Raw genomic sequence first — 25,713 nt, 5'->3', positions numbered from 1 at the left:
GAGGGAGCGCGGTGGGATCGGAATCAAGGCACAAGTTGACGCTGAGAGGCATAGGTTGCGGGGGGCGCTCTGGGCTTCCTGAAAGTACCGACAGGAGCGTTTAACTGGCGAAGATTTTGGAGGAACAGCAGAAGCCTGCAAGAGCAGGTAGCAGAGCCATGTCCGTAGATGGAGGGAGGAAGAGGTGTGTGGGCCGTGTGGAGCCAAGGCTTAGGCAAACTCACCCACTCTGGCACTCATGTCTAACCCGCCCACATGACTTTCTGCACTGAACTGAATTCTTTTTTTTTTTATAATTTTATTTTATTTTTTTTTCTCCCAAAGCCCCACTAGATAGTTGTATGTCATAGCTGGACATCCTTCTAGTTGCTGTGTGTGGGATGAGGCCTCAGCATGGCCGGAGAAGCGGTGTGTGGGTGCACGCTGGGGATCCGAACCTGGGTTGCCAGAAGCCGAGGGCATGCACCTGACTGCTAAGCCACAGGGCCAGCCCATGAACTGAATTCTTATTGTTGGCCCAGACGTAGAAGTGGTAAAAGTTTTGAAGTTTTTAAGCCATAGGGAGGAAAAAATAATGTTTCAAAGAGAAACCGGGGAGGGCCGGCCCTGTGGCTTAGCGGTTAAGTGCGTGTGCTCCGCTGCTGGCGACCCGGGTTCGGACACGGGCGCGCACCGACACACCACTTCTCCGGCCATGCTGAGGCCGCGTCCCACATACAGCAACTAGAAGAATGTGCAACTATGACATACAACTATCTACTGGGGCTTTGGGGGAAAAATAAATAAATAAAATTATTAAAAAAAAAAAAGAGAAACCAGGGAATTGAAATTTAGCCGTATGACTTTTTGAATAACTTTCTATATCTGTCTACAATAATCTGACTAGTTCAATCCCAAAATGCACTGTGGATGATTTGGACATAATTGTCATCTTTCATATAGAGATTGTGAAAGAAAAATAACAGATGAGCAGCTTCTTGGAGGGTAAGAGAGGGAGATAAAAGAGATCCCGAAAGAAACTTCAAAATAATGAAACTACCCCCCCACAGCTGTTCATACCTATATAGAGATTGTTTATTAATAACTTCAGTAATACTTAGTGTGCTTACTGTCAAAGGTAAACAAAGCCAGACACTAGTTAAAGCAATAAGCATAGATTTTATTCAGTGATAACTGTTGCAATAGGGGAGAGGATATGTAGTGAACTGACCTTAATTTCCCCAAAACAAAAGGCTAGAGACTTTTTAAAGACTGGGTTGCACTAAGGCAAAGGCACTGTAGGGTGCCAAGGGGTGTTGATCCACGTGACCAGGCCACCTGGGTTTGTTAATGGGCACTTATCTGAAAGAGAAACAAGCGCCTCATATCTTTATGACAGGCAATGGTACAAGTTAGAGCAAGGTACCACCAGGCTGAGAGGAGACAGCTCTCAGGTCCTTGCCAAGACAGTTCTGGGTGACAGAAGATTTATATCTCAAGGGGGCAGAGGAAAGATTTATAATCACAAGCTTTCTGAAGTAACTGCTTGAAGAGGGAGTTGAGGGCCCTGTATGCCTATCACCAGCTTTTGGCTAGAACACACAGTAAATTCTCCTGGCTCTGTTGAGCTTTCTCAGGCAGGCATTTTAAGGGGCTGGGGGTCATCCTGGGGACATGGTTTTAACCTGGTAGAAGCCATGCAAGAGTTTGGTCAAGGAGAGAGTCTTTGTCATGTCTCTGGGTGGTCAAGGCAGTATACTAAATCCTGGGGATACTGTAGTATATAAGATAGACACAGGACCTTTCCTTCTTGGAGCTTACGGTCTGGTTGGGAAGACAGACAACTAAACATGCAATAACAACAAAGTGTGATGAAAGTTATAATGTAGAATTTCCCAGTGTGTTATATGGAATATTGACACCATCTGGGGAGGGAGGTATAACCCTCCTGTGGGGAGGGATAGCAAATATTTCAATCAGACCATCAACAAAGGACCTACCTAGTCTGGGGTGACATGAAAGGCTTCTCTGAAGAAGAAAAATTAAAGTTAAGACCTGATAGACAATGAGTAGAAGTTAACTGGAAAAGCTTGGAGGGGAGAGGTTGGAGGAAGTGGTAAGAGACAATTTTAAAGTTACAGTATGTAGGGGTACCCTGGGATGCCACGTTTGGGTGTTAAGGTTAGAGTATGGCTGGAGCCCAATGAGCAGCTGGGAGAAAGTTGGGAAATGAAAGTGAAAAACAGACCAAGGCCAGATGGGCAGGGTCTTACAAGTTAAGAGCAAAAGAGAGTCAAAGAAGGGTTTAAAGGAAAGTGGAGAAATAATGACATTTGCTCTGTAGAAAGTCCACTCTGACTTCAGTGTAATAAAACAGATGAGGAAAGAGCAAGCCTGGAAGTTGGCAGGCTGCTGCAATGGACCAGCTGAGCAATGATGGTAGCTCAAATTAGAGCAATTGCAGTGGGAATGAACAGAAATGGGAGTAATTTCCAGAGAAAGATGTCAGATTGAACAGATGGATCTTCATTTTCTTCCTCCGGAAACTCTGTTGAAAACACAATAGAGTTTGTTTTTTTAAGCATAAACCCATAAGGATGAGGAGAATGGGAAAGGATTTGACAGCAATAAGATTTTGGAAGACATCAAAAAAAAAAAAAAAAAATGGACCAATGGTAGATGATTTAGCAAAGCAGTAATGGGGAAAGCCCAAAGGCAACTTTATTTGCACCATAGAATCACCAAAAAGCTTAGGACCTGATAACCTCAGGTGCCTCTGGAAGTGGCAGTGAAGCTGGAGAGAGAGGTCCTATAATTAGGAGGATTGGTTAAAATTGTTTAAGAAGCAGTTAGGTCCCTTCCCCCACTCTGAGTAACTGGACTACTGACCATCCCCTTTCTAGGAAAAAGACTGTAAGTTTTTTTGGAGTGGATAAAACAGAAGGAAGATAAAGCAGATATGTACGTACTGAATAATAAAACAATCTCTCCCACAACCCCAGCCCAATTTCTCCACTCAAGTCCAAGCACACTAACTGCTGGGTCTTCAACCTCTAGGCGGGAGATTAGAGGACTCTTCTTTGGGGCATGGGAATGAAAGACGTAGAGATACTGAAGTCAGGGTTCCCTGATAAGAGAGTCCAGCCAGATCACCCCATAATTAAGCTCACAATGAACAAGCCCCATTTATATGCTGTGAGCTCCCAAACACTTTTTTAGTCCCCACGCTTAAAATATGATCACCACATACTTGAGGAGATCTTTTAACTTGAAAGATAGAGATCAAAACAAGACACACACAAAAAGAACAGGAAATGGCAACTTAACCCACACAGAAAGAAAAAAACTTTAAAAAATCTACCAATAATATCCTCAGAGGGATAAGAGGGTCTTCAAGATCAGAGTGCTATTTAAAAAAGAAAGAAAAGAAATAGTCAATGAATGAAAAAGAAAGTCAGTAGAAGGAAGATAAATATGAGGAAATTTCCCAAAAAGTAAAGCAAAAAGGCAAACAGATGAAAGTTAAGAGAGAAACATAAGAAAATTAGAATGCCAGGCAAGGAAATCCAATATCTGACTATTAAGAGTTCTTCTAAGAATTGAGACAAAATGCAGAGGAGGGACTCATCAAAGAAAAATTTTTATTTCCAGAAATGAAAGATACAAGTTTCCAGATTGAAAGGTTGAGTACCCAGCACAATAGTTGAAAATAGACACACACCAGAGCACTGGAGACAAACAGAAGATCCTTAAAGTTTCCAGAAGGATAAAAACAGGTCAAATGCAAAGGAATTCAACAAATATTTACCTCTCAAGGACACCTTCTAAGAAAGCAAATGGAGGAAGTGCTCCACCCAAATAAAGGAATGAGCTAAGAAAGTCTTCCTTTGTGGGGTACAGGAAACATGATATCCAACACAGGTGTACAGGGGAATGCAAGCTGTTTTAAGAAGAAGACCCAAAAATGCAATGACTCAAACAAAATACAAGTTCATTTCTCTCTCACGTAAGGGTACACGTTGGTGACCACCTTTCCATCTTCAAGATACGAGCTCCACGGCCTCTCTAGTTGTTGCCAGCCAAGGCAGCAGGAAGGGGTCAGAGCAGTTCAGGCACAAATGTCTCATCTTAACAAGTGAAGCAGAAGCTGTAGGAGTCACTTGTGTTCACATTCCACTGTGAGAATGTCAACAAAAGGCACTCCTAGGTGCAAGAGGAGCTGGGAAATACAGTCCCCACCTGAGTAGCCACATCCTAATTACAGTTCCATAACTATGGAGGAGGAAGATTTTGGTGGGAAAATGGCAATCACCACTACAGTCTGCCCCTCTGACCACCAAATACCAACCCTTCTTTCCAAATAGAGAATTTACTCACTTCCTAAGGGAGGCAGCCAGCTGCATCCAGCTCAAAAATCCGGGATCTCTGGGTGCAGCTCAGCCCTTTCCATCGGGCCTGGATGTGGCTCCTCGTGAGCTGTGACTATAAGACAACCAACAGACAGTCGTCGAGCAAGAACAGGGTAACTGCAATGGAGACTCCCCCTGGGAAAAAGAAGAAGTGGAAAACATGGCAATCACCGTTCTATAGAAATGATTGAATCCTGCTAGGCATAAATTGAAAATGCTCCCTGCCCTAACAGTGGAGAACGTTTATGTTTAGTCTTTGCTGCCCCTGAAAATAACTGCCCAGTCCACAGTCCTCCGTGGCCCTGGCTTTGCCTTCTGGGAGTTTTCTCCTTGTCCATGAATTTTCATGGCCATATCTGAAGTGGCATTGGGAAGCATGTCTTTTTCAGGGACTTTACAGGTTTGGCAGTCCACTTCCTGCTAGTACGAGTTTGCTTTGAGGCTTGAACAGTTGCAGTCTTTTTCAGGCCAGGCTCCCGGTATCTTACTTCCAGTTAGTTCCATGATCTTTACTTCTTTGTCTGCCCTGAGCTCTTTTTTCTCTCAGCCTAATGGTGGTTAAGTTGGGGCCATCTGAAGCAATAGGCTTGGTGGCAAAGCTACGTCCTTGATCTGACCTTTGCCACAGCGCTACATACTTTCGTTTACGTGAAAAGTCTTAAAGGACCCTTGAAAATGTCTTTGAGCCAGATGCTTACCTCTCGTGATTTGAATAATGAATTGACTGGCTTTTCCAATCCTGGCAGGCCCCAGTTTTTCCCGTGCCATCTAATCTGGTAACACTAGCCATTTGTGGCTGTTGAGCACTAGAGATGTGGCTGTCTGAATTGAGATGTGCTAGAAGTGTAAAATACACACTAGATTTAAAAACAAATTAGTTAAAAAAAACCTTAAATATCCTTTAATAATATTCATATTATTTGTTCAAATTAGAATGTTTTAGGGCCGGCCCCGTGGCTTAGCGGTTAAGTGCGCGCACTCCGCTGCTGGCAGCCCGGGTTCGGATCCCAGGCGCGCACCGACACACCGCTTCTCCGGCCATGCTGAGGCCGCATCTCACATACAGCAACTAGAAGGATGTGCAGCTATGACATACAACTATCTACTGGGGCTTTGGGGGAAAAATAAATAAATAAAATCTTAAAAAAAAAAAAAAAAAGAATGTTTTAGATATGTTGGGTTAAATATATTATTAAAATTGATGTTACCTGTTTCCTTTTACTTCTATTAATGTGTTAAAAAGGAGACAACAGGCCCAAAATGGAGTCACTTGTGCTAAGCCCCACATCAGCAAACCAAGACTTAATACCTAACCTCATTGCAAGTTCAGCCTTTCCCAGGAATGTAACCTTTAACCAGTCAGCCTGGAATTACCCAGTCAGTACTTGTGAGGAAATCCACCCAATAGGCCACTTCCATGCCCCTTAGGAGGGCCAGCTTACATTGCATTCTTTGCTAATAATTTCATTTTCTACCCACTTTTGGTCTTTAAAAACCTTTTCTTTCTTTCTTTCTTTCTTTCTTTTTTTTTTTTGGTGAGGAAGATTAGCCCTGAGCTAACATCTGTTGCCAATCCTCCTCTTTTTGCTGAGGAAGATGGGCCCTGGGCTAACATCCGTGCCCATCTTCCTCTACTTTATACGTGGGACGCCTGCCACAGCATGGCTTGATAAGCAGTGCATAGGTCTGCGCCCGGGATGTGGACCTGCGAACCCTGGGCCGCCAAAGCGGAGCATGCACACTTAGCCACTATGCCAGCAGGCCAGCCCCAAACCTTTCATTTTCTACAGCTCAGTGGAGCTCCTTTCTATTTGCTAGATGGGTTTCTGCCTGATTCATGAGTTGTTGCATAAAGCCAATTTGATCTTTAAATTTATTCAGTTGAATTTTGTTTTTTAACAGATTTGGTGGAAGCAACGAGATCCAAAGCAAACTTTTGCTGGCATTCGGGGACAACAAGAAACAAGTGTGGTACCTGAGGAACCCTTTGAGCATTGTCTTTCTTGCCATTTCCAAGGGCCATGGGTAAATTCCTCTCAGTTCTCAGCTCCATTTTCTTTGCACTGAGCTCCTGATCTACTTGGCTTTCCATTCCAGGGCTTTCTGGGTCAGCTTGAGCTGACAGACTGTTCCATCCAGAAGCTGAATCCCCAGCCCTTGGTTCAGTCTGCAATTCCCCATTTGATTGGAAACCCCAGCCCTTGATTCTGTCCCAAGATCCACATGGGAACTCTTAGTGGCAGTTCACAGTTCCCCTTTGTGTGGAGGCCCCAGTCCACAGTCCCCATTTGTTGAGGTCTGCTGGTTCAATCCTTTCGCCAGTCCAAGGTTCCGTAGTAGGAATTGGTGGTGGTACACACAGGGCCTTCTTTTGGACAGCAACATAGTAACTGGTATGATGTTATCAGTCATAATTCCAGTTACTATCTTAAAATGTTGTGTGTCACAGCAATAACCAAACTCCCTTGTCAATTCTATTATAATGAACTCTCATTAGATCTTTAATAATAGGCACTTCTAAGTCTTTTGTCATTTACAGAGAGTTATTGTTTTATTCTGATGCTTTGCAAAAGTGTTCCTGCAAAAGTGCTTCATGTTCAAGGAGCTTTATGGAAAGAATTTTGACAAGTACAGATTTCTGATAACTTTAAGATTATAAGACTGAACTGGGTAAGAATTTCCAGAAGTAATGAAAAAAAACTGGATTCAAAAAGAACAAGAATTAATAACATGAACTGAGGAGGATGATTATAATTTTTATGACTTGTTTAAAACATTGCTGGTTCTTTTTTTTTTTATTGCAGTAACATTGGTTTATAACATTGTATAAATTTCAGGTGTACATCATTATACTTCTATTTCTGCATGGATTACATATGTTCTCATAAACATTGCTGGTTCTTTAATGTTTTGTTTTTCCAGATTTAAGGAAACCTTTTCTCTGAAACTGTCTATGACTTGCCACAATTTGGAAAATATACCACTGTAAGCAAAAATGAAACATTTACTTTTTTTCCCTACCTGATCCCTCCAAAATTCAGAAACTCTTAAGTGTTCTTTTCTTTTGTGTGTGTATGTGTGTGTGTGTGAGGAAGATTAGCCCTGAGCTAACATCTGTTGCCAATCCTCCTCTTTTTGCTGAGTAAGATTGGCCCTGGGCTAACATCCATGCCCATCTTCCTCTACTTTAAATGGGATGCCACCACAGCATGGCTTGATAAGTGGTGCATAGGTCCATGCCCGGGATCCGAACCTGCAAACCCCGGGCCACCAAAGTGGAGCACACGAATTTAACCACTACTCCACTGGGCTGGCCCCTTCAGTATTCTTTTCATGGCAATACAGTTAGTTATTGGCATAAGTTCTGCTTGTAACAGGACACTGTTGGAAACACTGGCTATATTACCAAGACTTTGACTGGATTGTCATATTTGAGGGAGATATGCATAGACTCAGATATGACCAGACAGTTTTAAGGAACTAAGGTTGACTTTACAGAGTGAATAAAGCCCCATGAAAAAATCAACCTAGTACCTTGCTTACAAAGTTCCAGCAAAGCAGTCTTAAAAGAGCTTCTATGGTCAATCACTATTTTTGCTGCTCTTATGTAAATGTAAATAATCAGGCCAAGTCTGATGCAAACAATTTAGTTTTACTGTGATTATCCTTGGAAAAAAAGAAATGGGGATAATTATAGAGAGAAAAACTATGTTTGCACCTTTGTCTATATTAGATTCTGATCTTGTTAACTGTATTCAAGGTTTTGTTAACTACCTGTAAACTGGGCTGGATCCTGAATTCTTCTAGTTTCCTCAAATATCTGACTACAACTCTCCAAACTAACCTTTCCAATTCCTCCTACACTTTTGATTTGGAATCACTAAGAACAAAGACTGCCCTTGAATCTCCTTGGAAGGGACTATACCAGGTCCTCCTCACTACCCAGATGGCAGCCAAGCTTCAGGGACTTGAACCTTAAAAGAAGGCTCCTCCTGACATGTGGTTCTATGCAAATGCTGGAGACCTCCAGATCAAATGGACGAGGAAGAGGACTAGCTGACATTGAGGTAGACTGCTTCCCCCCAAGACTCTGGATCAAGACTTCATTCTCTTCTCTTTCTTTCCTTTACTCTGGCATCAGCCTGGAAAGATAACACCATCACCCATATCTCCTAGGCCATTGCTAAGGGGGGTAACCTTTCAGATTGCTGGATTTGTCATCAGAAACTGACCTGTCCATGATGCTGGAGACCCCCTGGTCCATTTCCCTGTCTCTGATTAATAACTCCAAACCTGAAGAACTTTGTGTCCAGGCTCTATGCAAAGAAAGGGACACAAGGCAAGGGTAACCAGAATAAAACTACCTGTGTTGTCTACAGACTCTTAAAATTTTACTGGCCTCGATGGCTGTCGCCTTTCCAGTCCTGAGCCACAGATTCAGACAGGAATTACCAGGAGGCATTCATGACTCAGGATTCATTTCCTTTGGCAGGGCCATATTTACCTGGTTAGGTGTAAATGTAAATGAGGCTATGATCAGGAACCTCTCCTTAACTCTTTAAAGTCCTGTGGAATCATCTGCTAAAACGATAGCTGCCCAACAGAAATCCTTAGACTCTCTGGCCATAGCCCTTGATTCTCTTTTAGCTGAGCAAGGAGGTGTCTGTGTTGTGGCCAATACCACCTGCTGCACCTGGATTAACACTTCTGGAGAAGTTGAAACTCAGTTACATAATATCACTGAGCAAGCCACTTGACTCAAAAAGGTGACTCTTTCAACAATGTCTTTCTTTGACTTATTTGATTTTGATGATTTGGGTCTTGGGGACAACGGGTCCAAAGTGCACTCCATACATTGGGAATTATCCTGCTTGTAATAATCATAGTAATCTCCCCTGTGTGTTGTATTCTCTCAAAAGCTTTAAATGCATGTTCACAGTCACTAACCACCAAGCAAATGATCTCCCTAATATTGGAACGTCAGAAAAGGAACACTGACTTGAAGATTGTGAACCTGAAGTTGTTGTTGTTTTTTTTTTTGTGTGAGGAAGATCAGCCCTGAGCTAACATCCATGCCAATCCTCCTCTTTTTGCTGAGGAAGACCTGCCCTGAGCTAACATCTATTGCCTAAATCCTCCTCCTTTTTTTCCCCAAAGCCCCAGTAGATAGTTGTATGTCATAGTTGCACATCCTTCTAGTTGCTATATGTGGGATGCCGCCTCAGCATGGCTGGACGAGCAGTGCGTTGGTGTGTGCCCGGGATCCGAACCCGGGCCGCCAGTAGCAGAGCACACGCACTTAACCGCTATGCCAGGAGGCCGGCCCCATGAACCTGAAGTTCTGACCTGTGAATATCGCAGAGATTAAGCAAAAAAATCATGACTTGTAAATACCACACAAAGGATGAACAAACGCTGCAAGCACTACAGAGCAGAAGCTAAATGTCTCCTTACATTTCGATTACATCTCTCAGTTAAGCTGAGAGTCTGATCAAAACAGAGAATTGTTAAAAAGGAGACAATAGGCCCAAAATGGAGTCACTTGTGCTAAGCCCCACATTGGCAAACCAAGACTTAATACCTAACCTAATTGCAGGTTCAGCCTCTCCCAGGAATGTAACCTTTAACCAGTCAACCTGGAGTTACCTGGTCAGCACTAGTGAGGAAATCCACCCAATAGGCCACTTCTGTTCTTCTTAGGAGGGTGAGCTTGCCTGAAACAATGAATTCTTTGCTAATAATTTCATTTTTCCACCCCTTTTCCACCTTTAACAACTTTTCCTTTTCTACAGCTCAGCAGAGCTCCTTTCTACTTGCCAGAAGGGATGATGCCTGATTCATGAATCACCGAATAAAGCCAATTTGATCTTTAAATTTACCCTGTTGGATTTTTTGTTTAACAAATGTGACTCCTAGGGCCGGCCCCGTGGCTTAGCAGTTAAGTGTGCGCGCTCTGCTGCTGGCGGCCTGGGTTCAGATCCCGGGCGCGCACCGACGCACCGCTTCTCCAGCCATTCTGAGGCCGCGTCCCACATACAGCAACTTGAAGGACATACAGCCATGACATACAACTATCTACTGGGGCTTTGGGGGAAAAAATAAATAAATAAAATTATTTTTAAAAAATGTGACTACTAAAAACTTTTAAATTACATATGTGGCTTGCACAATTTTTCTGAGATATCGAATATACAAACAATGGCCAGACCATCTTTGACAAGAGAACTCTGACCCACAACCTTTGCAGAACTGGCCCAGAAAGGTCAGGACTCGGTCAACAAGTCCAACTTCCCTGCTTGTTGGCCCCACTCACTCCTCAGAAAACAAGAATAGTTGAGAAATCCCTTCTCCCTTTTGTGTTCTAAGAAAGGGCTAACTATAACTATAAAGGACCACCTTGCTGTTGCATATTCCAACATAAGACCCACCTCTACCCTTCCTCAAGGACTCCCTTGTTTTATAAAACCTCAAATTTTAACCCTCTTCTTGGAGATGTTCGTGAATGAATAGTCTCCCTACTGCAACAACCTAAATAAAAGCCTCTCCTTCGTTGTCTGGGGCATTTTGCCTTTCACCTGTCACAACCCATTATCCAACCACTAAACTAGAGCCACATTACTTTCTGTTTGTTATGGTAACACTCCACTTCTGATACCAATTTCTGAATTGTTTACAGTAAGGCTAGCAGGTGTAACAAAGAGACTTCAGAATGCAATGTTCATACGAAAATCCACACTGTCTTTAACACAAGGTCATTCTAGTCATCACCATCTCACCATCAGGAAGGAGGAAAGAGCATATCCAGGGCCAAATCTTTTCTCCAAAGAAATTGAAGGAAGTTCCAGACATCTCATTCATTCACAGTTCACTGATAAGAATCTAATCACAGAGCCCTACCTAGCTGCAAAGAAGGCTGAAAGATGTAGTCCCTAGCTGGGCAACCAGCTTCCGCTACACCTTTGTAGCTAGGAAATGCAGTTCTTCCCCGGGCAACTTATCTGTAGCTATGGAAGAAGGAGGGAACAGATTTTTTTGGTCTCAATTAAAAGATGAAAGAGGAAAAGAGAATATTTAGGATAATGGTGGTAGGAGATGCTAGGAAGACAGTTTTGCACAAGAAGTAGAGGGCAGCAAGTTCAGGTTGGAACAGGTCGAAAGGCTCTGGGAAAGATGTCCCAGAAAAATGAAGTATATAGAATATTTGATGTGTCTAATTATCTAGAGAAGAGATCTAGGCAATTGATGGAAGTGTGCATTATCCATTCAACAACTGTTTATTGAGCACCTATGATATGCCAGACACTGTTCTAGGTGCCAGGGAACAAAACAGCATACAAATACCAAAATCACTGCTTCAAAGATCTTACAATCTAGTGGAAATTCTAGTGCAGTCAGGGTTGAATTAGTAATAAGTACATAGAAAACTAGCAAATGTTTAAAAGAAACATTTACCCCACCCTGGAGGCAACTACATTCAATCCTTTCAGCTGATTCTTTCAGTATTTCTATATTTTTAAATTAACATGATTACATTGTCACTTCCAGTTTTTCCTTTTTGTCTCCTTTGCATTACATCCCACACAAAAGATGAGGATTTTACTCTATTTTGATCTTTGTCCTTATCACATATATGAAATCTTCTCATCCCCCTAGCCTCCTAAGTTAAATTATAATGGTGGCTAGATCAACATTAAAATTTTAACATTATTATGACTTTGTGAACACTATTAATAGCCAAGTCATATAATAAATTGTGATTATTTTAATTTTTCTATACAAGTTTTGTTTTCCTAGGCTTGGAACACTTTTTCCTCACACTTTTCAGCTAGCTAACTCTTATTTATCTTTCAAGTCCTAGTGTAAATGTCACATCTTCAGGAAAGGTCAAAGCATCCTTCCCCCTTACCCACAACCCTCCCTCAGTAAAATAGATGGTGCTGTTCATTCCTCTCACAGAGCTTCACTTTTTCTTGCCTGGCACCTACCATGGTTGTAAATGAATAATTATTTAGTAATAAGTCTCCTACAGGACTGTACGTTCTATGAGGGCAGAGATGGTCTCTCCTTTTTTCATCCCAGTATCTCCAATGCCCTCAATAATTACTTGCAGACAGCGTTACTTAATGCCTTCCTGGGTGGGGGTGCAAGTGCAGTTACTGACAGTGGGAAAAAAAATCTTGCCATGGAGATGTACCCTCATGGACCCTCCCCTGGCCTCTTACATTTTCACAACTACTTAGTAGTAGTATCAACACATTTTGCCATAGGAAAATTAGAGGGTGAAATTATTCACATTATAATTACATTTCAGAATGATTACAGTGTCTCTTCAAGTAAAATCTGAGCAATTATTTGTTCAATAAATCACTAAATACTCTTCAGAGGGAGAGACCAAAAGCTGAAGTGTTCCTAGCCATTGCTAAATTGGTGTCCAGCTGCAATTGCATATAAAGCAAATCTGAAATTATTATGATTTAAAAGCAGATATTTTCATGTCATACATTTAATTTGCAAATTACTGGCCATGAAGCTAAAATATGGGATTTCTCCATTCAATACCAGGGAGTTGGCAACCCTCTCTGCTAAAGGAATGAGTGAATGAGCAAAGTGGTGGTAATGCCCCGGATTTGCAACCCAGTTTTCTCAGCTCACCCAAACTCACAAGAGCCAGATGTATAATCCAGTATGCCAATTAATTAGTTCACAATGAGAAATATAAATTAAACCTTTTTGCCCTAAAGAGGGCTTGAGATCTGAGTTCCGTTCTTGTTCTTCTGGCTCCCCACTTTCTAGACTCCATTCAGATCATCCTCCTGTTAACAGGCCCTATTTTCAGCTGATGAGACTGGGGTTTTCCCTAGGCCTAGGGAAAACACGCAGTTTCATTACTGTACTTGCACATTTTCCAAATTTCCTCATTAAAAGGTCACCGCAGATTTGATCTTTTGTGTGTGCTGATGGCACCGTCTTCATTCTGAAGGTATCCTGATACACACGTTCTGCAGGAGCCTCGCCAAAGCTCCCTGGCTGGTTCAGGCTTCCAGGCAGACGCTGCTCTCGGTCTGTTTTCGCAGTTTTGAGCTGACCCCTCAATTAGGAACTAGGCCCTCTACCACAGTGCCTGAGATGACAGCAAAGGGAGCTCGGGGTCTTTCAAAGCCCCCTTATCTAAATGGGTAAGACTTTATCCAGCTGAGGGAAAGTCGCTAGATAGGGTTTCGGGCAGGGCGCCAGAGAAAACAGTTGCCACCAGCCAAAATAAAAAGCACCAAGAGGTGGTGGGCGGTGACCAAACGCTGCTTCACCCACTAATTTTGCCCAGAGATGACTCGGAGGTCTCTTTGGGCTTGTGCCTTGGAGCTGCTGCGGCCTCCGACCTGTACAAGACCTCACTACGAATTAATAAACCAGATTTTGGGAATTTCCCCCATCACGCTTGCACAGGGTGACAAACAGTAACACGCCGCCTTCGGCCCACGACGCCCCGTTCCGCGCGCGACACCCTCTCCGAGGCCGCGCATGCCCTTCCTTTGCCCGACTCCAAGATGGCGGCCGGCCCGCCGCCGCGCCTCGGCCCCGCCCCGGCCTGGCCCGCCCCCGGCCGACGGCCCACCCTGCCTCCTCGCCCGCCCGCGGGGCCGCGCAGCGCGCTCCCGCCGCCCCTCCCCGCGCGAGCTCCACCCAGGTCGCAGGCAACGCGGTCGGCGGCGCCTATTTCCCGCCATTGTGCGAAGTGGAGGCTGGGGGCCCGCACGCGCCGCCTGCCCGGCGCCAGCAGCTCCTAGGCTGCCGCCGCCACAGCCGCCGTTCCCTGAGGCGCGGGGAGGCCGGGCGGCCGGCGCCCCGAGGCTCGCCCTGCGTGGGAGGGCGCGGGCGAGGAGCGGCCGAGCCCCCGAGGAGGCGCCGCGGCGCGGGACGCCGGGCCGCACCGGCCCCGGGCCGTCGGCGAGATGCCGTGTGGGGAGGATTGGCTCAGCCACCCGCTCGGGATCGTGCAGGGCTTCTTCGGTGAGTGGCGGCGCCGGGGGCGGGCCGGGCCGGCCGCCGAGTTTGCCGAGCCCGGGCCCGGCCCCACGCGGGGCTGCCTCGAGGGCTCGCGCGGCCGAGACGGTCAGCGGGCCTGCGCCGGGCGGCGCCGAGACGCCGGGTCCCCGGGCCCCCGGGCCCGGCCGCAGGTGCCTCCCACCTGCCCGATTCGCGGTTCGCGAGCCGAGGTTATGCGGCGGGGAGCCGGCTGCCGGCCGTGATTGACGGCCTCGCTCTCCTTGGCGTCCCCACCCGGGGCCGAGCCCGCGGGCGGCAGTACTCGGAGAGCTCCTTGCCCCCTCGGGGGGCCCGCACAGATGGGGTGAGGGAAAAGCACTTTGCCTGTGGGGAAGCCTGCAGGGTATTTCAAAACTTCCGGTGTGCCGGGGGAGTGCTCGCTCGCCGCAGAAGTTGGTTCTAACTACTGTATTACACACATCCTCCCTTTTCGAGATAAGATTTAGTGTAATCGCTTAGTTTTTCTGTTAGGATGACTTGAAAACCTGCCTAGTATACATCTCTTGGGCCAGAGCTAGCAAGAAATGTTGACCTGCTCAGATGAGTTTCTACCTACAAAGAGCTTAGAATGCTGCAGACGAGCTTAGTAAATTATAGTTGCAATTGTTATTAATGCTACTTTTCTGCTAAGAGTACACGGAGGAAAATTTAGGTTTGTTTGTGGTTAACTGGGCATTTTGACACCCCCTCCCCCAGGTCTTTTTGCACTTAGGTGTGGTGGAGGCAAACCCAGCCAGAAATCACTGTATTAGATCGTAGCACCTGTCTTTTCTGGAGGTAACTTAGAGTTGTAGAGTGGCTTTAGCTCATTTATAACGTCGTGGGATGTTAGTGAGAACGCCTAAGAAGAAGCTAGATAGTCCCCAGCAGCCAAAACTGATGGCGTAAAATGTATTTCTTGTAGGAGGGACTCACTCAGCAACTCTTTATTCGTTTTCCCTATAATTTGAACTAGTTTAGTTATCTGGTTTCCCAGGCTGAAACTAGAGGCAGCAAATTAGAAGAAGGCCTGAGTAGGCGTCCGGATTGTAGCCAGTGAACACTGACAACTTGATAAAGAAGAAGTGGAAACCTATGTACATATTTTTTTTTTTAAAGGCAAAAAAAAAATCATTATATATCCATCAAGGGTGCTTTGAGGAAGGGGCAGATATCCCTCCACTAAATCCTAGTAATTAATTTTTATAATGAATACTGAAACCCATAATTGAGGTCCAAAATCATAGCCCCAAAATGTGGAGTGAAGATGAAATTGCACAGTTGGTTTACAAGGGTGCAGCTGCATAGATACTTTTTAGGAAAAACCCTTCAAAAGTAAAAAGTTCTTGGGCTTAAAAGATGAAGTTCCAGTTACGATATTTAGAAAATTTATTTACGAGAACTACCCCATACCCTAGTCTTGCTGGACAAATGAGATGATTTTATATTTGATATGGATTTGAGTGTATTTGGGTCAGATTTTGTCTCCTAAGTGTGTGATCCTAAGGGCCACATCTCCTTATAGTACTGAAAGGGTATAATTTGGATATAAAATACTGGCTTTACACTATTTTGTAAATTTTGTGAATTGTTGAGGGGACCTGGCCCTTATTGATGTGTTTCCTCCTGGATTGTCTTAATCTCATATAGGTTGTGTTTTATAGAGGAGAAACTAATACTGTTTTACAGTCATGAATTTTTTGTAGAAGCTGTTCTGAAGCATAGTATATATTTTTACTATATTTTCTATCACTGTGAATATATTGAATATCTTTATAATAACAGCATTACAGGTATGTTCGTGTGATAAGTAAGTCAGGTGTTAAACTTGTAGACTCTTTGGTTTAGTAGGAAATTCTTTTGAATCGATTTTTTTCTCCAGGTAGAAAAGTGCTGCAAGTCTTTTGTGGTTTCTGAGGCCTTTCTTGGTTCTACCCCTGCCTTACCCTCAGACCTCATCACTACATTCTCCCTCTTATTGAACCCTCTTTCAGTTCTTTGATTTTGAACCTTGCTTCTAGGCCTTCTGCATAGGCTCTTAACTTTCCCAGGTCCCCCCCCTTCTCCTCCAACTTCCACTTTCCTGGCTAAATCTGACTCTTCCTTTAAGCACCTAAGTTACGTACCCCCTGCTCCACGTTACTACAGGATCCTGTATGTCCTGGAAATTGGACGTGTAAAGCATATTGTTGAAATCGCTTGTTGCTTGGGTTCCTTTGCTATATTTGACTCTGGGAATTCAGGGCCTGTATCTGCCTTATTCACTAGTACATCCTCATTGCTTAGAGTACGCCTCGTACATTGAAAATGCTCACTGAACATTTGTTGAACAGAGGCAGTGGAAAGACGGATTATCGATCAGAAGTGGTGTAAATTGGGATGGTTACTGTGACCACAAATCTCAAACTTAAGACAGTCCTGGTGGACCTTATGTTGGTTCAGAGCATGTGATCATACCAGGAATGAGTTAGCTTTCACATGCAAATCCTAATTCTTTCTTCTTGGTTTAAGTAAGAAACTTTAAAGCTCTCATAGTGGCCAGTCATAACCATATGAATCATAATTCGTCTTTGTGAACAAAGCTGTATTTTAAATTTATATCTGCCATATTACAGTTGTTAATATGTAAATTTTTCCTGTAAGCCTTCATAAAATGCCTTTAATGTTTAGTTCCAGTTTCTGAAAGATTTTATATACAGGACATTGAGGTCCAAAGGCTTGAAAGATAGGAATACTTTATTGGGCTCTATTATGTTCATAGTGCTAATGGCCTAGGCCCCACAGTGATTGTTCATTTAGTGACCCATATCAAATTGCTTCTCTTAAACAAAAGCAGGAATCTTTAAAAAAAAAAAAGTTTTGTATGCTTCTTTTTCTTTTAATCATTTTTTATTTAAAAAAAGGAAATTTTCTTTACTTGAATTAATAACTACTGTTAATTTCAGAGGAAGTAGGAATGCTTATCAACTCTGATTTCTTTCACTATTTTCTCTATAGGTTGTTGGTTGGGTCAAGATCATTATTTTTGGTTATATTCAGGGTCCTCTGGTTGTGTCTAACAGAACTAGAACTACACTAGCTCGTGAAAAAAAGCAGTGGTGTGTGGAGGAGGGCGGGGTGGGAGTATGTGATCACTAGCTTTTTAGAGTTTAAAGCAATAATAAAATTGACTAAAAGTCCATCTGCCTTTTTATTGTCTCCATGATTCTAAACAGACAGTTCACCCCCTTTTGTCTGTACCCACCTTGGATCTCTCCTACCACCCCACCACCCTTGGTAGGCCACTGGAAAAAAATTGTTATAAGCCTATAGATCCCAAAGACGGGGAGGTTGCTTGGTATCCCAAGAGACTACTGAGTAGAATCAGGAACTGGAAAGCCAGCAGGAGTCCAAGCAACTCTTATCAGTTTTTCTTCCTTAGGCTATATTCATCTCTGCACACAAACTTACCTTTCTCTACTCCACAGCTCCTGATTTCCCTTGTCAGGTCCATCCCACAGGAGCTAGCATCTTTATTTTAATACCAAATTCCGGGGTTAGAGAATCTAATTGGCCCAGCATGGAGTCAGGGTTCCACTCATGGACCAGTCAGCTATGGCCAGGGCACAGAGTTATGTAGGACAGTCATGACTGTTGAGGCCCACTCCTCAACAGTGGGCGAACTTCTCAAGAGAAGAAGAATGGATTGGATGGCCATGGCAAAAGGCATAAATATGTATATATGAATTTCTAAATTATTAAATAATAACTTGCACATGGTTAAAAAATGATGCTATTAAATGAAGAGTAAAAGTATGCTCTTCTCCCACTGAGGTCACCATTTTTAACTGTTTCTGATTATCGGTTTTTTTATTGAGATATAACACATAACATAAAACCCACCATTTTAAAATGTGCAATTCGGTGGTTTTTATTATATTCACCACTGTCGTTTCCATCACCACAAAAAGGAACTCCATATCTGTTAGCAGTCGCTCCCAATTGCCCCCTCCCCCATCCTCTGACAATCACTAATTTGCTTCTGTCTATGATTTCCCTATTCTGGACATTTCATATAAATGGAATCATACAACATATGGCCTTTTGTATTTGGCTTCTTTAACTTAGCATAATATTTTCAAGGTTCATCCATATTGTAGCATGTGTCAATACTTGCATTCCTTTGTATGACCGAAAATAATATTCTCTTATATGGATATACCACATTTTGTTTATCCATTTATCCATTGGTGGATGCTTGGGTTGTTTCCACTTTTCAGCTATTGCGAATAGTGCCACAATAAACATTCATGTGCAAGTTTTTGTCTGAATATACGTTTTCAGTTCTCTTGGGAATATACCTAGGAGTGGGATTGCTAGGTCATATGCTAATTTTATGTTAGAACTGTTTTCCAAAGTAGCTGCACCATTTTACATTTCTTAATTTTATTTATTTATTTTTCCCCCAAAGCCCCAGCAGATAGTTGTATGTCATACCTGCACATCCTTCTAGTTGCTGTATGTGGGACGCGGCCTCAGCATGGCTGGAGAAGCGATGCGTCCGTGCGCGCCCGGGATCGGAACCCCCGGCCGCCAACAGTCGAGCGCATGCACTCAACCGCTAACCCCCGGGGCCGGCCCCATTTTACATTTCTACTAGCAGTGTGTGAGGGTTCCAATTTCTCCACATCCTTTCCAACACTTGTTATGTTTCCTTGTTTTATTAGTTATATCCATCCTAGTGGCGGTAAACTGGTATCTCATTGTGGTTTTGATTTGCATTTCCCTAACAACTGATGATAATAGCATCTTTTCGTATACATTTTGGCCATTTGTATATCTTATTTGGAGAAATGTCTTTTCAAATCTTTTGCAAATTTTTGAATTGGGGTTTTGTCTTTCTATTGTTGAATTATAAGAATTTCTTTATGTATTCTGTATACTAGACCCTTATCAGATATATGATTTGAAAATATTTTCTCCCATTCTGTGGACTGTCTTTTCACTTTCTTGATAGTGTCTTTTGACACAAGTTTTTAATTTTGATGAGGTCCAGTTTATCTATTTTTCCTTTAGTTGCTTATGCTTTTGGTGCCATCTGTAAGAAACCGTTGTCTAAAGCAAGGTCACAAAGATTTACACCTATGATCTTTCTAAGAGTTTTATAGTTTTAGCTCTTACATTTAGGTCTTTGATCCATTTTTAGTTAATTTTTGTGTATAGTATGAGGTAGGGTCCAAATTCATTCTTTTGCAATAGGATATCCAGTTGTCCCAGCACTATTTGGTTTTTGGTTTTTTTTACGTTTACCAGTTTATTTTAAAGGATATTATAAAGGAAACAGATGAACAGCCAGATGAAGAGGTATACAGGGCAAGGTCCGGAAGGGTCCCTCGTGGAGGAACTTCTGTCTCCATGGAACTTGAATGTGCTACATTCTCAGCATGTAGTTGGGTTCAGCAACCCAGAAGCTCCCCAGCACTATTTGTTGAAGAGATTGTTCTTTCCCCACTGATGGTTTTGGCACCTTTGTCGAAAAAAAATCAATTGACCATAGACGTAGAGCTTTATTTCTGAACTCTCAATTCCATTCCATTAATCTATATGTACATATAATCTATATGTACATGCCAGTACCATGTTGTCTTGATTACTGTAACTTTGTAGTAAGTTTTGGAATCGTGAAGTGTGAGTCCTCCAACTTCGTTTGTTCTTAAGATTGTTTTGGCTTTTCAGGGTCCCTTGTATTTCCGTATGAATTTAGGATCAGCCTTTCCATTTCTGCAAAAAAGGCAGTTGGCTTTTTGATAGGGATTGCATTGAATCTATAGTGCTTTTAGTTCTTTTGATAATAAAGAATGGTTAAGATTACAGACTTTAGAGCCAGACTGCTTCTTAACTCCAGGGCCATACCCAGGGTATTTGGCTCTCTAAGTGGATCATTTTTTAATACCTTCCTTCTTTATACTACAAAATTATTTTCAGTAATAATCATGAAATAAAGCAATATGTAATGCTAAAGGTATTACATATTTCAAAATAGATCTAAACATGGCTTCTATTACTTTCTTCCCTCCCCCCTTTTTAGAATTTTTTTTTGTTGTGTTCCACTGTGTTGATGTTTCATGTTAGTATGGGTACCACACTTCAGATTTGAATAATTTTGTATTAATTGTATAATTAAGTAATTCTTTGTATTAAGAATAACTTCCCAAGTTCCTCCAGGACAAAAAAGCTCAACTATTACTCAGTAGTATTTATAGCTACCTAATAGTTTGAATTTTGGTCTTTAGGTTTTAGTTTAATAATTTTTTATATAAATAGTTGTCTGGTAACTAATAAATGAGTTTTAATAAAACTCAAACATCTGCAAAAGAGACAAATTAGACAACTACCAGATTGTTCCACTGATATTACTAATGTATTTTATTGATTTATTTTTTAGTTTTAAAGCAAATAACATTTTAAGAAGAATACATTTGTGTTAAAGATATTATTCAAATTCAGTAAAATATTTCATGTATGAGCTAAACTTTGCACCTACTATATCACTAATTTCACTGTTTTAAATATTAAAGAGGGGCCGGCCCTGTGGCATAGTGGTTAAGTTCTGTGTGCTCCACTTCGGAGGCCTGGGTTCGTGGGTTTGGATCTTGGGCGCGGACCTACACACCACTCATCAAGCCATGCTGTGGCGGCGTCCCACATACATAATAGAGGAAGATTGGCACACATGTTAGCTCAGGGCGAATCTTCCTCACTTACATACACACATACATACACACATACACACATACATACATACGTACATACATACCATACCTAACTAACTCACTAGCTAACTCAAGTTGTTCCATTGAGGTTAGAATTGAAGTAACTTGAGTTTTCTTTCTTCATCTTTACAATCACTGTGTTATTGTGTATTTCAAATCTATTGTGTACATGTAGGACTCTACCACAGGGGTTGGAGATACTAACTGTGCCCTAAGCAAGTTTGGACTTAGAAATTTACCATCTAAACAAACACATGTAGCTGAGTCTGTGTTGGGAGCCAAGTGTGTAACTGGGGATTCTTCGAATTAACATTTATATAGAATGCTTTGTTTATTAAACGGTAAGTGGTAAAAATATACTAATTTGACACTTCTACATATATTGTTAAAACTCAAGAGTAACCATAATTGTTTAGGATTTAAACCAACAAAAGATTTTTCAAGGAGGAGTATTTTATCACTGACGTTGTTTAGAATTACCGATGCTTGGTGATGGTAACAGCAGACTGAGTTTTAGTTGGTTTTTTTTTTTTGTGAGGAAGATCAGCCCTGTGCTAACATCTGCCAATACTCCTCTTTTTTTGCTGAGGAAGACTGGCCCTGGGCTAACATCCGTGCCTATCTTCCTCTACTTTATATGGGACGCCACCACAGCATGGCTTGCCAAATGGTGCGTTGGTGCGCGCCTGGGATCCGAACGGCGAACCTCGGGCCGCTGCAGCGGACCGCGCGCACTTAACCGCTTGGGCCACCAGGCCGGCCCCGGTTTTGTTATTTTTAAATTCCCTACAGGAAATGCATTTCCTTATTGCTAGTACCTGGGGTAGACCACTCCTCCCACTTGTTTAGTAGGTCACTGCTCGGCCCCTCTTACTTCCTAACTTTTGTGAACATGTGAAATTAATTAACCTTTCTTTACCTCAGTTTTATTATCTGTAAAATGGAAATAATAAGAGAATCCATTTCACAGTGATAAGGATTAAATGAGATAATGCATATAAAGAGCTTAGATTAGTACCTGCCGTAGTCTTAAGAGTTGGTTAAACATTAGCCACTATACTTTGTTATAATTTATAATTTACAACCATTATTCTAAATATATGTTTTACCTCCATTTGAGTCTGTGTGTATACTTCCCCCCCTCATCCTGGATTTTGAAGACTTTATTTTTTAGAGCTATTTTAGGTTCACAGCAAAATCGAATGGAAGGTACAGCGATTTCCCACATACCCCCTGCCTGTACACATGCATAGCCTCCCCCATTATCGACAGCCTCCACCAGGGTGGTACCTTTGTTACAATTGATAAACCCAGATTGACACGTCATCACCCAAAGTCCATAGTTTATATTAGGGTTCACTCTTGGTATTGTACATTCTGTGACTTTGAACAAATGTATAATAACATGGATTCATCGTCATAGTATCATACAGAATAGTTTCACTCCCTTAAAATCCTTTGTGCTCCATCTGTTCATCCCTCTTTCCGCCCTAAACCCTGGCAACTGCTGATCTTTTTACTGTCTCCATAGTTTTGCCTTTTCCAGAATGTCATAGTTGGAACTCTACAGCATGTAGCCTTTTCAGATTGGCTTCTTTCACTTAGTAATATGCATTTAAGTTTCCTCCATGTCTTTTCCTAGCTTGACAGCACTTTTCTTTTTAGCACTAATATTCCATTGTCTAGGTGTACCACAGTTTATTTATCTGTTCACCCACTGACGGACATCTTGTTTGCTTCTGGTTTTGGCAGTTACAAATAAAACTGCTAGAAACGTGTGTGCAGGTTTTTTGTGGACAAAAGTTTTCAACTCATTTGGGTAAATACCAAGGAGTGCAATTGCTGGGTAGGTAGTATGGTAACAGTATGTTTAGTTTTGTATGAAACTGCCAAATTGTCTCCCAAAGTGGCTGTACTATTTGCATTCCTCCCAGCAATGAGTAAGAATTCCTGTTGTACTCCATCCTCTCCAGCATTTGGTTTGTCAGTGTTCTGGATGTTGGGATGTAGTGGTATCTCGTTGTTTTAATTTGCATTACCCTAATGACGCATAGTGTGGAGCATCTTTTCATATGCTTATTTGCCAGCTGTATATGTTTTTTGGTGAGGTGTCTGTTCAGGTCTCTGGCCCATTTTTTTAATTGGGTTGTTCATTTTATTATTGAGTTTTAAGAGTTCTTTGTTCTCCAGCTTTGTTGTTCTTCAATATTGTGTTGGCTCTTTTGGGTCTCTTGCCTCTCCATATAAACTTTAGAATCAGTTTTTTGATATCCACAAAATAACTTGTTGGGATTTTATTGGGATTGCATTAAATCTGTAGATCAAGTTGGGAAGAACTGACATCTTGACAATATTGAGTCTTCCTATCCATGAACATGGAATATCTCTCCATTTACTTAGTTCTTTGATTTCTTTCATCATGGTTTTGTAGTTTTCCTCATACAGATCTTGTACATATTTTGTTAGATTTATATCCAAGAACTTCATTTTGGGGGGTGCTAATATAAATAGGACTGTGTTTTTAATTTCATGTTCTACTTGTTCATTCGTAGTGCTTAGGAAAATCATTGACTTTTGTATATTAACCTTGCATCCTGCTTCCTTGCTATAATAGCGTATTAATTCCAAGAGTTTTTTTGTTGATTCTTTTGGATTTTCTACATAGAAAATCATGTCATTTGAGAGTTTTCTTTTCCTTCTCTATCAGTATACCTTTTATTTCCTTTTCTTGTCTTATTGCATTAGCTAGGACTCCAGCACCACGTTGAAAAGGAGTGGTCAGAGGGAACATCCTTGCCTTGTTCCTGGTTGGTGGGAAAGCTGCTGGTTTCTCACTTATATTATTTTTAATTCTTCTATTCCTTTCCTTTTAGATTTAAAGTCATATTCTAAAATCTCTTTTTCCCTCCAACAGCTTTAGATACTATTTCAGGCCTTTCACTGAGGAAATTAGTGTCTCTATACTGCCCTTCATTGCTTCTACCCAATTTGTGTCAGTCATTGTGCATTACAAAATGTGTAATATTTACATTCTGTGTGCTTTGTCTGATCACATTATAAAGGTTAAAAACCAGTGAACAGCATTTACAATATTATGATAATATAATTGTTTTCCCTGCAGGACCTACTAGGATGTTTGGACCAGTAGGGAAGGAAGGAAACATAATCCTGTCGTTAAATTATTTTGCTTTAAGGACAGTGTTTCAAGAATCAAGTCAAGTGGTTTCTTTTATACTCCAGAGTTTACTATCAAGCCATAATTTATAGTTTTTCATAATAAAATAGGTCTTTGGCTTTATCAGATGCTTAGTTCTGTATCCCCTGAGAGCATATTTTTTTTTCTTTAATCTTTTAATGTGGTACATTACTAATAAATTTTCTGATGATGAACTATTCTTGCATTATTGGGATGAGTACAGCTTGAACGTGATTTCTTTTTTAATACTTCCTTGGATTCCATTAACTAATAGTTTATATAGGATTTTTGCTTCTTTGTCTTTTGTGACATTGGCCTGAAACTGCAAAATTTTCTGGACTTGGGGCTTCATGAGATAGGGAGGAAGGATTAGCTACTGTTTCTTTTCTTTCTCTCATATTGATATTGGACATACAATGTTCTTTGACAAATTGTGATAAAAATAAGAACTCAGTCTGCTAATCTTTCTTTAAATTTAAATCTAAATTTTCAAAACTATTAGTTTATAGTTCATATTATTTTACATCGTTTTTAGTATTTATAACATTTCCCCTTTTTTCATTTTGTTTTTTTCTATTACCTATAATTATTTTTTTCCTTTTAGTTTTGTGTTTTATTTAATTCTTTCCTCTTGTTTTTATTTACTTGTATGATTTTATTCTTTCTTTGTATTGTCTTTCTTTTTTTTCTGAACAGGCTTGCCAGGAAAAGTCTATGTTAATATTATTTGTATTGGTGTTTTTGTTCTCCATTCCATTGATGTCTGCCCTTAGTTTTATTCTTTCCTTGTTTATTTTTTTGGGTTTGGCCTATTGCTCTTTTTCTAGCTTCTTAACTTGAATACTAATAAACTCATCTATTTCTTTTCTTTCTTGGCATTGGATAAATGTATTCAAATCTTTAACTTTCTCTCTCAACATCATTTTAGTATTCCACAAATATTAACCTGTATAGCTTTCTTTATTATCCTGCTGAGAATATTTCATAATTACCCCTACAAATTCCTCTCTAAACTAAGAATTATTTAATAGTATGGGTTTGTTTGTTTTAAGTCATTATAGATGTGAGGGTGCTGTTGTTTTAAGCTTTCCTTTGGTTACTGAGTTCTTATCTTGTCATATTTTGGTCAGAGAACATATTGTGCATTTGAGGTTTCCTTTCTAACTAGTACATAGAACTTTTTGTGAATGATGTGTACTGAAAAATGTACTCTGTGTTTGGATATTTATACATATTTATTAGAGAGCTTGTTAATTATCTTATTCATACTTTGTGTTTTGTGCTTGATTTATGTTTCTGAGAGGGATGTGGTAAAGTCTCTAATTGTGATTGCTGTTTGATTTGTTTTTCTCTT

At 41.3% G+C, this 25,713-nt stretch overlaps 2 protein-coding genes across 5 annotated transcripts in view; both read left to right on the top strand.

Annotated features, from left to right (window-relative positions):
• Position 1: 1 nt before the first annotated feature.
• On the top strand, positions 2–9,669 carry LOC147916911 (uncharacterized). Of its 2 annotated transcripts, XM_087432710.1 has the most exons (4): positions 2–184; positions 6,291–6,413; positions 7,311–7,373; positions 8,274–9,669. In XM_087432710.1, exons 1-4 carry the CDS (start codon positions 159–161, stop codon positions 8,365–8,367), a joined length of 306 nt encoding a protein of 101 aa, XP_087288836.1. In that variant the 5' UTR covers positions 2–158; the 3' UTR covers positions 8,368–9,669. The 2 variants fall into 2 exon arrangements, 1 of the variants encoding a protein (XP_087288836.1); XR_015552521.1 differs by having other exon boundaries at positions 2–147; positions 7,311–9,669.
• A 4,442-nt stretch (positions 9,670–14,111) lies between these two features.
• The window catches only part of MCMBP (minichromosome maintenance complex binding protein), a 45,301-nt gene continuing 33,699 nt past the window's right edge, over positions 14,112–25,713 (top strand). For 2 of the 3 annotated variants that reach the window (XM_087432709.1, XM_087432707.1), the window contains exon 1: positions 14,112–14,396. In XM_087432709.1, coding sequence (XP_087288835.1) covers positions 14,339–14,396 — 58 coding nt within the window. In that variant the 5' untranslated portion in view covers positions 14,112–14,338. The remainder of the gene's footprint in view (positions 14,397–25,713) is intronic. The other variant, XM_087432708.1, reaches the window with a different exon arrangement.

The sequence above is a fragment of the Ceratotherium simum genome, chromosome 6, assembly GCF_057802395.1.
Source record: "Ceratotherium simum simum isolate JZ-2026a chromosome 6, ASM5780239v1, whole genome shotgun sequence".
In the NCBI taxonomy this organism is placed as follows: domain Eukaryota; kingdom Metazoa; phylum Chordata; class Mammalia; order Perissodactyla; family Rhinocerotidae; genus Ceratotherium; species Ceratotherium simum.
Note: the sequence above shows the minus strand (reverse complement) of the source record. Positions and strands in the feature narration are given on the sequence as shown.

Coding starts and splice junctions, on each gene's coding strand:
- LOC147916911 (XM_087432710.1), top strand. CDS start 159: ATGTCCGTAGATGGAGGGAGGAAGAG. Junction 185..6,290: donor GTAGATGGAGGGAGGAAGAG/GTGTGTGGGCCG, acceptor GTTTTTTAACAG/ATTTGGTGGAAGCAACGAGA. Junction 7,374..8,273: donor AATTTGGAAAATATACCACT/GTAAGCAAAAAT, acceptor GGAATCACTAAG/AACAAAGACTGCCCTTGAAT.